This window comes from Micropterus dolomieu, linkage group LG07 (genome assembly GCF_021292245.1).
Source record: "Micropterus dolomieu isolate WLL.071019.BEF.003 ecotype Adirondacks linkage group LG07, ASM2129224v1, whole genome shotgun sequence".
NCBI classification, from domain to species: domain Eukaryota; kingdom Metazoa; phylum Chordata; class Actinopteri; order Centrarchiformes; family Centrarchidae; genus Micropterus; species Micropterus dolomieu.
The window spans coordinates 12,228,954-12,243,317 of record NC_060156.1 but is presented as its reverse complement, the minus strand read 5'-3'; the positions used below and the strand labels follow the sequence as shown (position 1 = coordinate 12,243,317).

Below are 14,364 nucleotides of genomic sequence, written 5' to 3'. Positions count from 1 at the left end.
TACATTCTTCTCAGTTCGTAAGCGCAGTTGTATCATGTGTGACTGTTATTCCCTCATAATCTTCTAGAAAGTTAAGGTTGTGAATTCTTTTAACTTGGTTTTAGTCATCCCAACTGTTGTACTTGACTGTAGGCAGAGAATGTTTTTTTCGAACTGAGGTGATTGTGTTGATTTGCTGAGCTGTAGTGTGAACATGAATGTGGGCTGCTGCAAAGAGGACGACTTTCCCCCTCCGGTCTGTATTACACCCACATCCACCTAGGAGCGAACCATCTGTGTGTCCCTGATGGCATGCTGGCACTTTAGCGGTCTGGGTCTGGGACGGGGACAGGGACACGAACAGCAGGCTCCGCATTGCCCCAGTCTCTGCCTGTTTCTTCCCTTGCCGCCCTGCAGTTTGCTGCAGTTTCCTCGGTGCCCAGGCTATTTGTGCTATGGTAACTGTGCCAGCCTGCCAGCTCAGACACAGATTCCACCTCTTCGTCTCCCTCTTTGCCAGCATGATGACTCAGCAGCTCCTGCAGGGCTTCCAGCCTCCTCCCTCCTCAACCTCAGTGATAAACCATGCTCATCAGACAAAGTAGTGTTTTGTCATTCTCTCCTTCGCCTTGACCTGAGTACAAAACAGACTAATATGTTTCATTTGTTGTTGAAAGCTCTTTCAACAATCCGTTTGAAAATGTCACCTAGAAACAACAAATGGTAATAAAAGATTAGGTTTAACATGAGACCTGAAGATGTAGTTTTGTAAGTGGACACTCCTCGCATGTACTTAAATCATCATAAATATCTACATGCTTTTCTTTATGGGTTCAGTTGTGCCAATCACAGTATGTATGAGTAGCACGTTTAATCGTCTCCATCTAATCACTTTAAGCTCTGCTCAACTTCTTAGAGAAGTGCTTATCAAGATAGCCCTCTGGAGTGGGTTCACTGGAAAGAGTCTGGGAAGAAAACGTGGCGTCATAAAACAGGAGCCTTGATATTTAGGATCACTTTCAAGTCCCTCTAGCAGCACTTAGCAGGAGTCAACCCTAACATACTTTCCTCTGGGCCAAGTGTATTCCAACTATTTATCTCTGGGTTGTACACACATTGCCTACCTTGTGTTGAGCTCAATGGGTTTTCTATATATCCGTGTACAAGATCTGTGCTTGTACGCATCTTACAAAATAGCTGTGGTGGAGAAGGTAGTTAGATTGTTTACCTAAGTAAATGTACAAATCCATGCAAAACAGTCAATTTACAGTGATCGTCCTGCATTTAGAATGTTTCTGATGTTTAGAAACAGAAGTATTATCACCTAAAAATCCAAAAGTAAAAGTACTGATTATGCAGGATGACTTATTTCATAAATATTTATTATTATTATTATATAATGTTACATTATTTTGTTATTACTCATACTCAGCAGTGTACCATATTTTACAAGATGGTCACCTGTTTAGTATGTAAAATCTGCAATGTTACTTGTAAGTGCAAAGTAAAAAGCACAAGTTTTCTCTGAAGTCTAGTGGAGTAGAATTTTGAACTAGCATAAAAGAAAGGTTTGACATTAAGCACATTACTTTATTTACTTTCTACCCACGCATGTCACTCAGAAAAGGCAACCTATATAAACTGCCTGATGTTTCACAGATTGAAAGAGGGAATTATGAAAGTGTCATCATAATTCATTGTAAAACAAACGGCTTACTTACGTTCTTGTGAAGTAACAATTAAATAAACTGCTTATACTGTAGGTAAGACCCATTCAAAAAAAATATCTTAAGTACTCATTACCATGTGGTATTTAAGCTGTTTTCCTGTTACAACACCACTTCAGAGGACATAGGAAGAGGGAATAAAAAGATTGGGGATGAGACAGATAGGGGGGGGGGGGGGGGGGGGGGGGGGGGGGGGGGGGGGTGAGAGCACACCCTCGGCAGGATGTCAGCTCTGTGAACACACGCTGCAGAACACTGCCAGAGAATTCAATACGCAGGGATAGAAGGCTGCAACACACACTCACACACACACACACATTCACACACAACGCTATAAAGTTGTCTACTCAGATCGCAATCGGTTCTGCAGATACTAGGCCTGCCTCTCCTTTCCAAGAATCCCTTCTGTGGTCTCCAATATCAGGACTAGTCCTGGCTGTGTATTCATCAAGCAAAGCTCTTAGCTTGATGATACGTTCCTGTGTGGATAGATGGACATACATGTACGTACGTAAACACTCATTGGAGGCCAGGTAACTCAAAATACCCTCAGATTTTGCAGTGCATTGACTGAAATGTTTGCTGTGTACTTAACAGGACTACTTAGCTGCTTGGTCGTCATTGTGTGGCACACTGCTTATGATAGCTTGTTTAAGACAAAGTGTCTGCGTGGGAGAGATGAATTGAGACAGAGATCATTTCAGTGCGCCGTCGAGTGTCTTTTAGCTGTTAAATGTAAACAAAAATCATTTACCCACGCCAATTGAAGCCATTAAATGGAGCCTCCTGACATGCTCTACTTAGTTAATTGAGGTGACTTATTGATCCGTCAGCAGCGGGTGAGTCAGGATATTGTGCTCTTTGATTTCTTTCTACGAGTCAATATCAAGATAACCAGTCAGACAGGTCACTTTATTTAGGCTCGAGTGTGTGCTCCAGACTATTGTCTTTTACCTCTCTGCTTATCTCTTTATCCTGTTTCCTCTGGCCCCCTGGCTTTACTGTAACCCAGGCGGCAGTCCCCCACCAGTGTGGCGCCCTTCTTCCCACTGTCCCCCTGGGCACTGACACCAGACACCTCCTTGTCCCACTTCCCTCCCTTTAGCCTACCTCACTGCTGCAGCCTGCCCTGGCCCACATGTCTCTCCCACATTGGCCCTGTTCTCTGCCTTTCTCTGACCCACTGTCCCCCAGTTGCCCCCTGGCTATACCTCCCTTGCCTTCTCATGCCCCCCTGCCCGTTCCCTGCCCCCATTGCTGCTCCCCTCTCCCCTTGTCCAAAGGGAGCAGACAGAGCTCCTGATTATCTCCGTGTGGCAGCCTCTGTTTTGTGCGCTGATTAAAGGAGCAGCATGTGGTATGTGTGTGGTATGTGTTCGAGCGGCCCGTACACACGCGGCCGTTGGGCTAATGCTAACATTACGTGCTTAATCATTTATGTCTGTGAGACGGGCACAAAGGCTTGGAGGTGGGGGGGGGGGGGGGGGGGGGGGGGGGGGGGGGGGGGGGGGGGGGTATTTATCAGTGGCATAGATGCACTCAGGCGCACAGGCACATGCTTCTAAGATAACAGCCCCGGTGCTTAGTATGGTATAAAGGGGGCATGCTGCAGGCTATGATGTCTCTGCAAAACTCACATATCATCTTTATAAAATGGGTAGCTCTGAGGGGGGGGGTTCCCTTGAGTTTACAGTGTGAGTTAAACTGGTGGTCTGTTTAAAATCTGTCACTGTATAAAGAAAACAAACAAACATAATTGCATGACGTATGTGGACGCTTCTGCGGATGCATTAAATATTGAAGGATTAGGCTGTCTCCAGGTCTCTAAACAATAGTATTTGGGCACCCACACTCATTATCCCCGCTGTGCTCCTCTCATCTTTCTCCTCCTCCTCCTCCTCCTCCTCCTCTCTCGTCTGTCTGCTCCTCTCCCCTCACTGCCAAGCAGCCTGTCCCTCCAACACAAGCACGCACACTCGCACGCACAGAGGCAGCCAATAGGAGAGCCCCAGTCTCCCCATTGCTTGCCACTCAATGCCTTGTTGCCAGGACAACAGGAAGGCATGAGACCCACTTTACTTGAGCATTTTAAACTTGGTGTTCACTCTTTTCCCCCCTGAAAATAAGAAAAGGGCTCCCTCTGTAAAATTGCTCTCTCTGATACTCTTAGGTCGACAGCAAATACTGTTGTTATCTATCTGTCTCTCTTGGCCTTCTGTCTCACTGAATGGTGTCCCGAAAAAGGTATTCAAATGCATCAATATAAAAAATGTTCACTTTGGATAATATGTTAGCCCTTTTTGGCCTGACAAAGCAAACATAAACATCGCAGCGCAGCCCTCATTTTTGTGTCCCCCCCACCCCTCCTCCAGGTCGACAATGACAGTTGGGGACATGTTCCTGTTGGTTTTGTTCGTCCTGGCGCTTCCCTGTTCAAGTTCAGAAGGTAAGTGTCTTGTCACAAACCACCGCTTCTCACACCAGACCTAAAGGAAGGCTTTTGCAGAAGAGAGAAGAGGTTTCTGCTAGTAGGATCTGGTTGAATTTAGCCCCTCTTGCTACCTCTGAATGCGTTATGTCGCTGTGCCATCAGCCTCGTTACTGCAAAAGAACAAGATTACAGTAGGTCACACACACTGTCACTGGAGGTCCCAAGCACGTACTGTGGCTGGAAAGACATGTACTGGATGTCTGTGTTGCCCCCTTTCTCTTTCACTTTTGTGAAAATACAGAAATTCTTTCAGCCTCTGTGTCTCTCTCTGTCCCCGTCGAGTCTCTTACATGCATAGACCAAAAATTCACACTTTTTTTTTTCTTTCACCACCCCTCCTCAGTCTGTCTCCCTCTCATCTGCTGTCTCTCTGTGTTATTTTAAACAACTGCAGTGGTGGTGGAATACTGTGGAAAGTGTTTTTTTTTAGGGTGGCAAACTGCACTTGCCATACTTACAAAAGATACATACATCCTTACAAGAGGGATAAACACTGATCGTCTGTTGTCGAAAAACATTTGAGAGCATATTAGAGATTAAAGTCCCCCTTTTAGCAGCATTAAATCTATCTTCGATTATGAGTTCCTGTCCTTGACCTTTTTTTTTCTCCCCTTTTTTAGGTGACGTCAGTGTAAGAAACTCTGAATGTTTGTGTGACGGAGCGTCCTGCACAAATGGGGGCCGGTGTTTCGGCCAGCAGTGCTTCACCTCTCTTGCCATACTGAACGGGACATCGGTCCTTCTGAAGGGCTGCATTATGGCTGATGAGGAAGTGTCCTTGCGCTGCGGGAGCCCGCCAACTCCTGAGCTGGTGGTGGAGTGCTGCTATGGGGATTTATGTAACATCAACGTCTCCCTGCAGTCACTGGTGAAAGGTGAGGTGTTTCCATCATCAACACTATCTGTACCTAAACTTCTGTAGGATTTTTATTATCAGTCCCATTGAAACAAATCCCTTCATCAGTTCATCATTCAGTCTTTTTAACCATTATGCCACTACTATCCTTTACGTTTTCCTATATTTTGTGCCACAGTGTTTTCCACAGGTTGGGAGTTTATTTGATATTGGTAGCTGACCCCTTGCAGAGGTGGATGCAGAACAGCTTTATTTACCAGCCTACCACCAATTTGGGGAATAACTTTACATCACTATCAATGTACAAGCTGCACAACTGCTCATGGACTGTCCCAATAGACTTGTTAATCAGTTGACATTTCCATTGGTTAAAATCAATAACGCAATATTACAACTAATATTTGTCCTACATTAATATATAATATAATATCATATAGCAAATGCAGGCAAAATCAAATAGGATTTTGTTCAGTGTACTAAATTGTGTTCCACTGTTCTGTGTAACACAATTTGACATGATTAGTCATTCAGGCAATATGTTTGTAAAATGTTAGATAAAGTCTGTATATTATATTAGCATGTGTCACATTTTCTGTCAAAATTCATACATTTAAACTGACTTGGCCTCTCCAGCCAGCCAACAGAGGTACATTTTCAACATACGTTTTATTGATCTGAGTGAATGCCATTTAATTTAATAGGATACTAATGGTATTGCTCTAATGGGTTTCCCCATATCTCTATTTCCTCTTATCAGATGTAGAAGTGTCTGCTGGCAGACCAATCCTCAGAGACCAGGAGTGTGTGTGCGAGGGCGGCGTGTGTGAGCGTGACCATCGCTGTGCAGGCCAGCAGTGTTTCTCCTCTCTGAAGATGATTGACGGGGTGGCCGTCCAACAGAAGGGCTGCCTGAGGGACGACGAGGAGGGCAGAGTCACCTGTGCCTTGCCACGCTCATCGGTCCATGTTGTCAAGTGCTGCCAGGGCCATCTGTGTAACATGAACGTCACTGTGCAAGCTCCAGGGAAAGGTGACTTTGTACACGCTGTACACATTTCTCTTGGCTGCGGTTCACAACAGACCTTATGCGACTTAAGATCACTTTGATGTCTCACAATTAGAAATGTAATTTTATGAAAACACCATAAAATGTGATATTGCGTTTTTATAGTAATGCAGTAATATCTTTAATCATCTCTTGTTGAACATTTACTTATTTAGCTGCCATGTCTTCTTCCTGAATCTTTTGCAGAGGAGGAAGTAAAGCCCCTAATCAAAGAGGAGCATGCATGTGTGTGTGAGGGCAGCTCATGTGTCACAGGGAATCGCTGCATGGGCCACCAGTGTTTCTCATCTCTGACTGTCAGCGCCGGCTCCTTAGTGTACCAAAAAGGCTGCTTTAAGGTCTATGAGCAGAGCACATTGACCTGCAAGACCCCACCTTCCAGAGACCAGATTGTGGAGTGCTGCCATGGGCACTTGTGTAACATGAACAGCACTGTGGAGTTGCCTGTCAAAGGTAGAGTACTATACTACACAGAATGCATTGCAAGTACCTTTTATATCAGAGATGCAAAAGAGCTTCATCTGTTGATTTCAGCATTGAACACATTGCACTTTTAAAGAAATTGCTGAAACCGGTTCCAGGCAAAGTGCTGCCTAGATTTCATCTGTTACAGAATAGGAACGACCGTGTGGGTTAGTTATTGTTATTAACAAATTGTTACTGTTATTAATTCTCTCCATCATTCTCCACTAAGAGGGCTACACTGTCCGGCTGTGAAATTGTCTGCCATGGCTGTTCTAGATGGTTTCTGTTGGCCTGAGTTACACCTTTGTGTGGTCACACTCCTGGAACCTTATGAAACAGAAATAGGGGAGACAATGGGAAACCAAGGGGGAGGTTTTGAATGTTATTTAGTCATGGTCCACTTCCCCTCTGTCCTCTCGGAGATGTCAGAGCTGGCTGACAAGAGCTCAGAGGCTGAAGTCACCTGGGAATGAAGGAGACAGGCATCTATACACAGAGCTGTTTTTGCCTTTTTGTTTCCTTCACCTTTACTTCTCTCTCTACAGCAGTCTTTTATGTTATATTTAATAAATACATAAATATACCATAGCTGTTATTGTTTTTTTTGGTTATACATTTGGGGATTAGATCAGAAAATTGTTACAATGTGCTAAACTGCAGCCAATTATGTCAGGATAAGAAATATTTCCAGAGGATCTTTTAAAGTATTCTTTCGCCCACAATATTGCCCTATGTTACAAACCTCCCCTGTCTTGTTACGTTGCCATGAATACAATAATCATGTAAAATATATTTGTTCAAGTTGTCTAGCTAAATGTATCCTTTCCTATGTGTTTGGTTCAAGTCTAGTGAGTTGCTAGAAGAGTTGCTAGTTATGGATATGTGGGAGAAACCCACGGATGCTTTCATTATTTGAGTTGAGAAAAGGGAATCCTTGTCTGTGCTGCAGGCAGAGCTGAGCAGTGTTGCTCGTGGAATGTTCGGAAAGTGTGAATGGTGGTAAGTTCCTCGAGACGACCTCTGCTGACTTGATGAGATCCAATCTGTTTGTGTGAGTGAATGCTCATGCGCATGTGTGCTCTCTGTGCTCCCCCAAGTGGTTTCCTCAGAAGAAGGTCTGCAGAGTGTATTAAACCTGTGATTTGCGTATGGTCGAGCCTCAATATGTGTGGTCCAGTCAAAGGAAAAGAGATTTCCCTCAACTTACATAATTATGATTACCTCTTCTTGAATCATCACTAAGTTTTAGTGGACGCTCCCATCTGTTGCTTACCTAAGCAACTATGTTCAGTCTTTAGACAGATGCAAGCAACATTTAATCTTTAAAAATCCAGCTTTAATTTTATTCTAGTGTGAGGAAACGTCACGCGTTTTAAATTCTTCTCTCCCTCACAGCTGATGAGCTATCCAACTACAGTGTGACCACACTGGCCATCGTCATTGTGGCTCCAATCATCGTCCTCATCGTCCTCTCTGCTATCGCTATCCTGGTGTTCAGACGCATCCACAACAACCAAATGGAGAGACTAACATCACGAGATGCAGAATACGGAACCATCGATGGCCTCATAGCATCCAATGTGGGGGAGAGCACTCTGGCGGTGAGTAGTGGATACCATGCAGGAGGAAACCTCCCAAGCTTATTAGATAGAATTGGATAAGAGCTGCTAATGGCAGATTTAAAGTGACTGGTATGATGAATATTATTCCAGATCAAATTTCCATACTTTATTCTAACCCACCTCTGTCCATCTATGCTAGCTGCCCCATACTGTAGGTGTTATAAACTGACATTTGCTGTAATTTAATACTTTACTAATGTAAACAAACATTTTACACCGTCAGAAAACATTCAGTTATTTGGATTTAGTTGTTGTCTAGTGCTAGTGATATAAATATTTAAAGACCTATCAGTCATATTAAGATATGGCAGATCCAGTCGGGTTTTTTTGATTTTGGGTGGAGGATGGTTCTTTTCTATACTCTTGGATCTGAGGGGGAATCTTTAATGTCACAAAGAAATGCAAATGTTTACCTACAACAGAGATGGAAAACCCCCATCTAAAAAGATGTTCAGGATTCAGCTGCTGAGTTAAAACACTGTTGGATTAGAGGGGACTTCCACCTCTTATTTTTTTTCCCCCCACACTGACTCTAAGATAATATTCAATAGAGTTACCATGGCACAATAAACCATGTTTTCCTCTTTTTAATCCAGATTTGTGATCAAGGCGGTCATGTGGTGGCACTGTAATCAAGAGTTTAGTATTATATGCTTTAATTGACCCCAACATACTGAATTGAAGACATGGAGCATTCCATAGAAAGCAGAGTTATTTCTTTCAGTGTAATGTTTTCAAATGAAGACCTCCTTATAAGAAAAATTAAAATGTAATGAGAGAATACTTCAGGCCAAGTCAAAATTAAATCCGTTCACTGGCACATTATTGTTCTTCTGTTCTATTGGTTTGATTTAGACTTTGCATCACACTATATGGGTGAATTAGTTAAAGCACTCACTTTATGATGAGAGCAAGCACAGTAAAGGAGTCCCCAATCCCCCAAAAACTCATCTTTGGTTCAGTAAATGTAGTAAATTATAGGTAGATTATACACTGTATAAACACACAGGCAATGTTTAAGCCTTAATATATTATAGGGCTTAGTGTCGTTAGGTCAACGTGCATGGTCTGTCTCCAAAAATGATTAAATTCAACAGTGCAGACCTTCTCTTCTGAACTTGTGTACTTTGCAGATCATAATCTCAATAGCATTTGGTAATTCTAATGCACAAACATTTAAAGCAATGCATAGTGGCCCATTAGCATAAAGAATTATGTGTGTGTAAGTGGGAGGTGTTTTTGCTGGAATGAAAATAAATTTAAAAAATCATTCAACTCTCAAACTTGTTTTGCATCTTTTTAATCATTTTCCAGTCTGTTAGAGGAACGTCTTTCGCAGTTTATTTTCTCTCTACTCAACCGCGGATTGTAAGTTTTCAGCAGAGTGGTTTATGTTTTGAGGCCGCTCTAAACTGATCCAGAGTTTAGGTGGAGTCCTGTGGTTAGCATTTAGTCTGTAAGCCAGCACATTCACTGGCTCACACACACTGTGTAATCAAGTTCAGCAGGAACTGCTCACAGCCTAGCTTGAGTTCTAACAAAATACAGGGCTGTTACTATCCATTTTGTGATACTATATCTTCACAAAATCATAGGTAGTACTTTTTATTTTTTTTTGAAAGACTTTATTTCATATCTGCAGCAAACATTTTTTGACATGGAACATTGATTCTCTTTTTGTAAGTATGTCTAAACTCTTCAAAGCTCAGATTATCCCATTTATCTTTCATTATGAAAAGTGTAAATAATATGTCCAACTGTTAAAGTTTGATTGTCCGTGTGTGTGTGTGCGTGCGTGTGTGTGTGTGTGTGTGTGTGTGTGGGTCAGCGAAAGAAATAGCTGATTTTGGCTTCCTATCAAGCTATTTCCAAAGTCCATCAATGCACTTGGCAATGGAAAACCCAGATATGGAGCCACAAAATGTTTGTTTCAGCGTAATTAAAAAATGCTTGGCAGCAACATGAGAAAGGTTATTAGGAACATTAGTGTGAAAAGCAAATCAGACTGAAACACATGTGCTTGTCCCTCTGCAGCCTGCTGCCCAGAAGTCATCTCTGATTATAATGATATTGCAGCTTTCTGATTGCATTCTGCTGCTTAACGGCCTGGCCCAAATATGCCCTCCTAAAAACAATCCTCAAAGAGAGGGGGATTTAAACTCTCTGCAGAGTAATTCATCATTCATTTTAAGGCCTCTGTCTTGCATTCCTGTGTTGTGATTCCAAATTGTCTTTCAGGCAGCTCTTGCATTATGCATCTGTGTATCTGAGGCATCACTCTTCTCTGTTGTTTTCAATCTTCATCCTCCCCTCCCAGTTTAGTAGTTTTTTTTTTTTTTTTGCCCAGCAGCTGCTGACTGTTGCTGTGCACTGCCCTCCTGCGTCAGCGCCGGGATGCTGCACGTCTTATAGTTGAGATAAAAATAAAAGGCTTAGCAGCATTGCGCCTGTTTTGGAGTCTGGCCCTTGGATTAGATCAAATCTCCAGCGCCCACACCAGTCACCAGGGAGGGGGTGGCACTTCTATTGTTTACTCAGCAGGGGGCACTCTGCACCTCCAGAACAGACACAAACCCACACAAACACACACAGCTTGCCCCCCTCTCTGTCCCATGTGGTTGCCACATCAAAGGCGGCCTGCTTGTATTAGTCTCCATCTGAGTCCCAGATGCTCCTTATTTCATCATTTTTTCGGCTCGAGCCACACGATTCATTTGGAAAGGTTTTCATTCAGATAGCTTTCTTGCAAATATACAAAGATGCCTTTGGTGTGGGAGACCTGAGTTTGATTCCCACTGTCACTTATCCACCATAGTCTCTCTGAGCAAGACACTTAATCCCTACTTAATCCAGAGGCGCGTGACCTCTGAGATATATATATATATATATATATATATAACAATTGGAAGTCCCTTTGGATAAAAGTGTCAGCTAAATGACTTAATTATTATTACTACAAACACACACATGTAAATATACAAGCCCTTTACTCTTTGTTTCTGTTTTTCTTCTTTCCAGGATCTGCTGGATCATTCCTGCACTTCAGGAAGTGGTTCAGGACTCCCTTTCCTTGTTCAGAGAACTGTTGCAAGACAAATCACACTCAATGAGTGTGTGGGTAAGTGTCCTGTTTACGGCTGTTTTTTATATTCACAATAGCGCTGACCCAGAAAACTCAGCCTCCTCATTCATTTCAATGAGGCACTCCCACTGTGCAGTAAAGTCCTACTAAAAGGGTGTCCCTGGCTCGACTTAAGCCTCACTTCAGCCGATGCACACTGGGTTTGACAAATGCTGTATGTACAAGGACATACAGTGTCTATATATTGACAGGGGAGCACATTGTATGTAAAACAAAATGATTTATCAGAGTGTTAAATTCTCCCTTGAAGGAGTATTAACTGCTGTGTAGCACCTAGCTGTCTGATAAGCCTTCAAACTGAACTTTCTAGTTCATATTTTCACTGATACTGTTAGACTGCCTTCATTTGTATGACCGGTAGAAAGGCCATCCAATACATGCAGTGCAGGTACTTTTATCCACAAGTAATACAGTCAATTTGAAATAAATATTTGGTTTGCAAAACAACTTTCAGCCAATGCTAAGAGGATATTCTGAAATTGGGCAAGGATGAATGTGCAAGCAATCACGTCCCTAGAGCCAAATCTTGCACAAACTTTATTTTTGAGATTGGCTGTAGTATGTTAAGTGTGGGTGTCAGAGAAAATATTACCAACAGCAAACCTATTTTCATATGAACAAACATGTTGCCATAGTCTGTGTTGAGGGTTAAGACACTGGTGTTGAAATAAAAAGTTCACTCTTAGACACTACTTGTATTGTTACAATTGGTGGTTGCTTCCAAGCTCTCTAAGAAAATTGCATGAAAAATACATGATTTCTGGCCACTAGAGTGCAGCAAAATAAACCAAAATACACAGACACCACCAGAGCACCAGCTTACAAAGTCGTTAGAGTGAACATGTTGACAGCTGTTGACATGTCAAATAGACACAGCTACATTAGCATTCATACAGGTTTGTTTTTTTGACCACATGATAAATGTAATTCCAATGCTCACTTTTCTTTTACCCTGGTCTTGTTTCCCCCAACTTCTGACAAAGATATGTGGGTATGTAGCTACTAAATGTTTGACTTTCTTCACCAGCCACTCAGTAATAACCTTTGTCTGCTATATGGAGCTGGCCAGCTAGCATACAGTGAACCATATCACAGTTTTTTGTTGCTGGAAACTGCTCCCTACAAAAAGATGACAAACTAAAAAAAAGTTACAGAGTGCTGTGGAAATTAATGTAGCGCTATGAGCAAACACATCTTGGAGACAATAACCTGTTCAAGAGCAGGGTGACTAACCAAACACGTGTTGAAAGCAAACAGACATTTTTATGAGTCTATTTCTGTGTATGCTGTTTGGTCATTTGTGTCCACGTTTTTGCCCCAACAGGTAAGGGCCGTTACGGCGAAGTGTGGAGGGGTCAGTGGCAGGGAGAGAGCGTCGCCGTCAAAATATTCTCCTCCAGAGATGAGAAGTCCTGGTTCAGAGAGACTGAGATCTACAACACGGTGCTGCTGAGACATGAGAACATCCTGGGTATGTACCATATTTCATGCATTAAGTAGTGTATACCTACTGTATTTGCACAACAAATATCATGGTATTAATATCCTGCTGCCACATGTCCTGACTCAAAAGTACTGAATGCTAAACATGTAAACCTTAAAATGTATTAATTCCCAAGGAGGATCTGATCAAAATAACACCACTCATACATGGTATGCGCTGTGTAAAGATAATTTATGTTGACATATACACTATGTATAACTAATTGCTAATGAAACCCAACATAACCATAATTTGATTGAATATTGCAGTACATAATACAGCGAGGAAAATAAGTATTTGAACACCCTGCTATTTTGCAAGTTCTCCCACTTAGAAATCATGGAGGGGTCTGAAATTGTCATCGCAGGTGCATGTCCACTGTGAGAGACATAATCTAAAAAATCCAGAAATCACAATGTATGATTTATTAACTGACTCTCAAAGACGTGTTAGTCTGCCTTCAAAATGTCCACCTCCACTCCATTTATTATCCTAAATTAGATGCACCTCTTTGAGGTCGTTAGCTGCATAAAGACACCTGTCCACCCCATACAATCAGTAAGAATCCAACTACTAACATGGCCAAGACCAAAGAGCTGTCCAAAGACACTAGAGACAAAATTGTACACCTCCACAAGGCTGGAAAGGGCTACGGGGAAATTGCCAAGTAGCTTGGTGAAAAAAGGTCCACTGTTGGAGCAATCATTAGAAAACGGAAGAAGCTAAACATGACTGTCAATCTCCCTCGGACCGGGGCTCCATGCAAGATCTCACCTCGTGGGGTCTCAGTGATCCTAAGAAAGGTGAGAAATCAGCCCAGAACTACATGGGAGGAGCTGGTCAATGACCTGAAAAGAGCTGGGACCACCGTTTCCAAGGTTACTGTTGGTAATACACTAAGACGTCATGGTTTGGAATCACGCATGGCACGGAAGGTTCCCCTGCTTAAACCAGCACATGTCAAGGCCCGTCTTCAGTTTGCCAATGACCATTTGGATGATCCAGAGGAGTCTTGGGAGAAAGTCATGTGGTCAGATGAGACCAAAATAGAACTTTTTGGTCATAATTCCACTAACCGTGTTTGGAAGAAGAAGAATGATGAGTACCATCCCAAGAACACCATCCCTACTGTGAAGCATGGGGGTGGTAGCATCATGCTTTGGGGGTGTTTTTCTGCACATGGGACAGGGTGACTGCACTGTATTAAGGAGAGGATGACCGGGGCCATGTATTGCGAGATTTTGGGGAACAACCTCCTTCCCTCAGTTAGAGCATTGAAGATGGGTCGAGGCCGGGTCTTCCAACATGACAATGACCCGAAGCACACAGCCAGGATAACCAAGGAGTGGCTCTGTAAGAAGCATATCAAGGTTCTGGCGTGGCCTAGCCAGTCTCCAGACCTAAACCCAATAGAGAATCTTTGGAGGGAGCTCAAACTCCGTGTTTCTCAGCGACAGCCCAGAAACCTGACTGATCTAGAGAAGATCTGTGTGGAGGAGTGGGCCAAAATCCCTCCTGCAGTGTGTGCAAACC

General features: G+C 42.8%; 1 protein-coding gene across 4 annotated transcripts in view; it reads left to right on the top strand.

The window, feature by feature from the left end:
- LOC123973298 (activin receptor type-1-like) overlaps window positions 1–14,364 on the top strand; it is a 33,177-nt gene that overhangs the window by 13,159 nt on the left and 5,654 nt on the right. For 3 of the 4 annotated variants that reach the window (XM_046053192.1, XM_046053196.1, XM_046053195.1), the window contains 7 exons: window positions 4,079–4,152; window positions 4,818–5,072; window positions 5,811–6,083; window positions 6,306–6,572; window positions 7,980–8,185; window positions 11,225–11,324; window positions 12,673–12,819. In XM_046053192.1, coding sequence (XP_045909148.1) covers window positions 4,079–4,152; window positions 4,818–5,072; window positions 5,811–6,083; window positions 6,306–6,572; window positions 7,980–8,185; window positions 11,225–11,324; window positions 12,673–12,819 — 1,322 coding nt within the window. Of the gene's footprint in view, window positions 1–3,608; window positions 3,951–4,078; window positions 4,153–4,817; window positions 5,073–5,810; window positions 6,084–6,305; window positions 6,573–7,979; window positions 8,186–11,224; window positions 11,325–12,672; window positions 12,820–14,364 lie in introns of those variants that run through there. The other variant, XM_046053193.1, reaches the window with a different exon arrangement.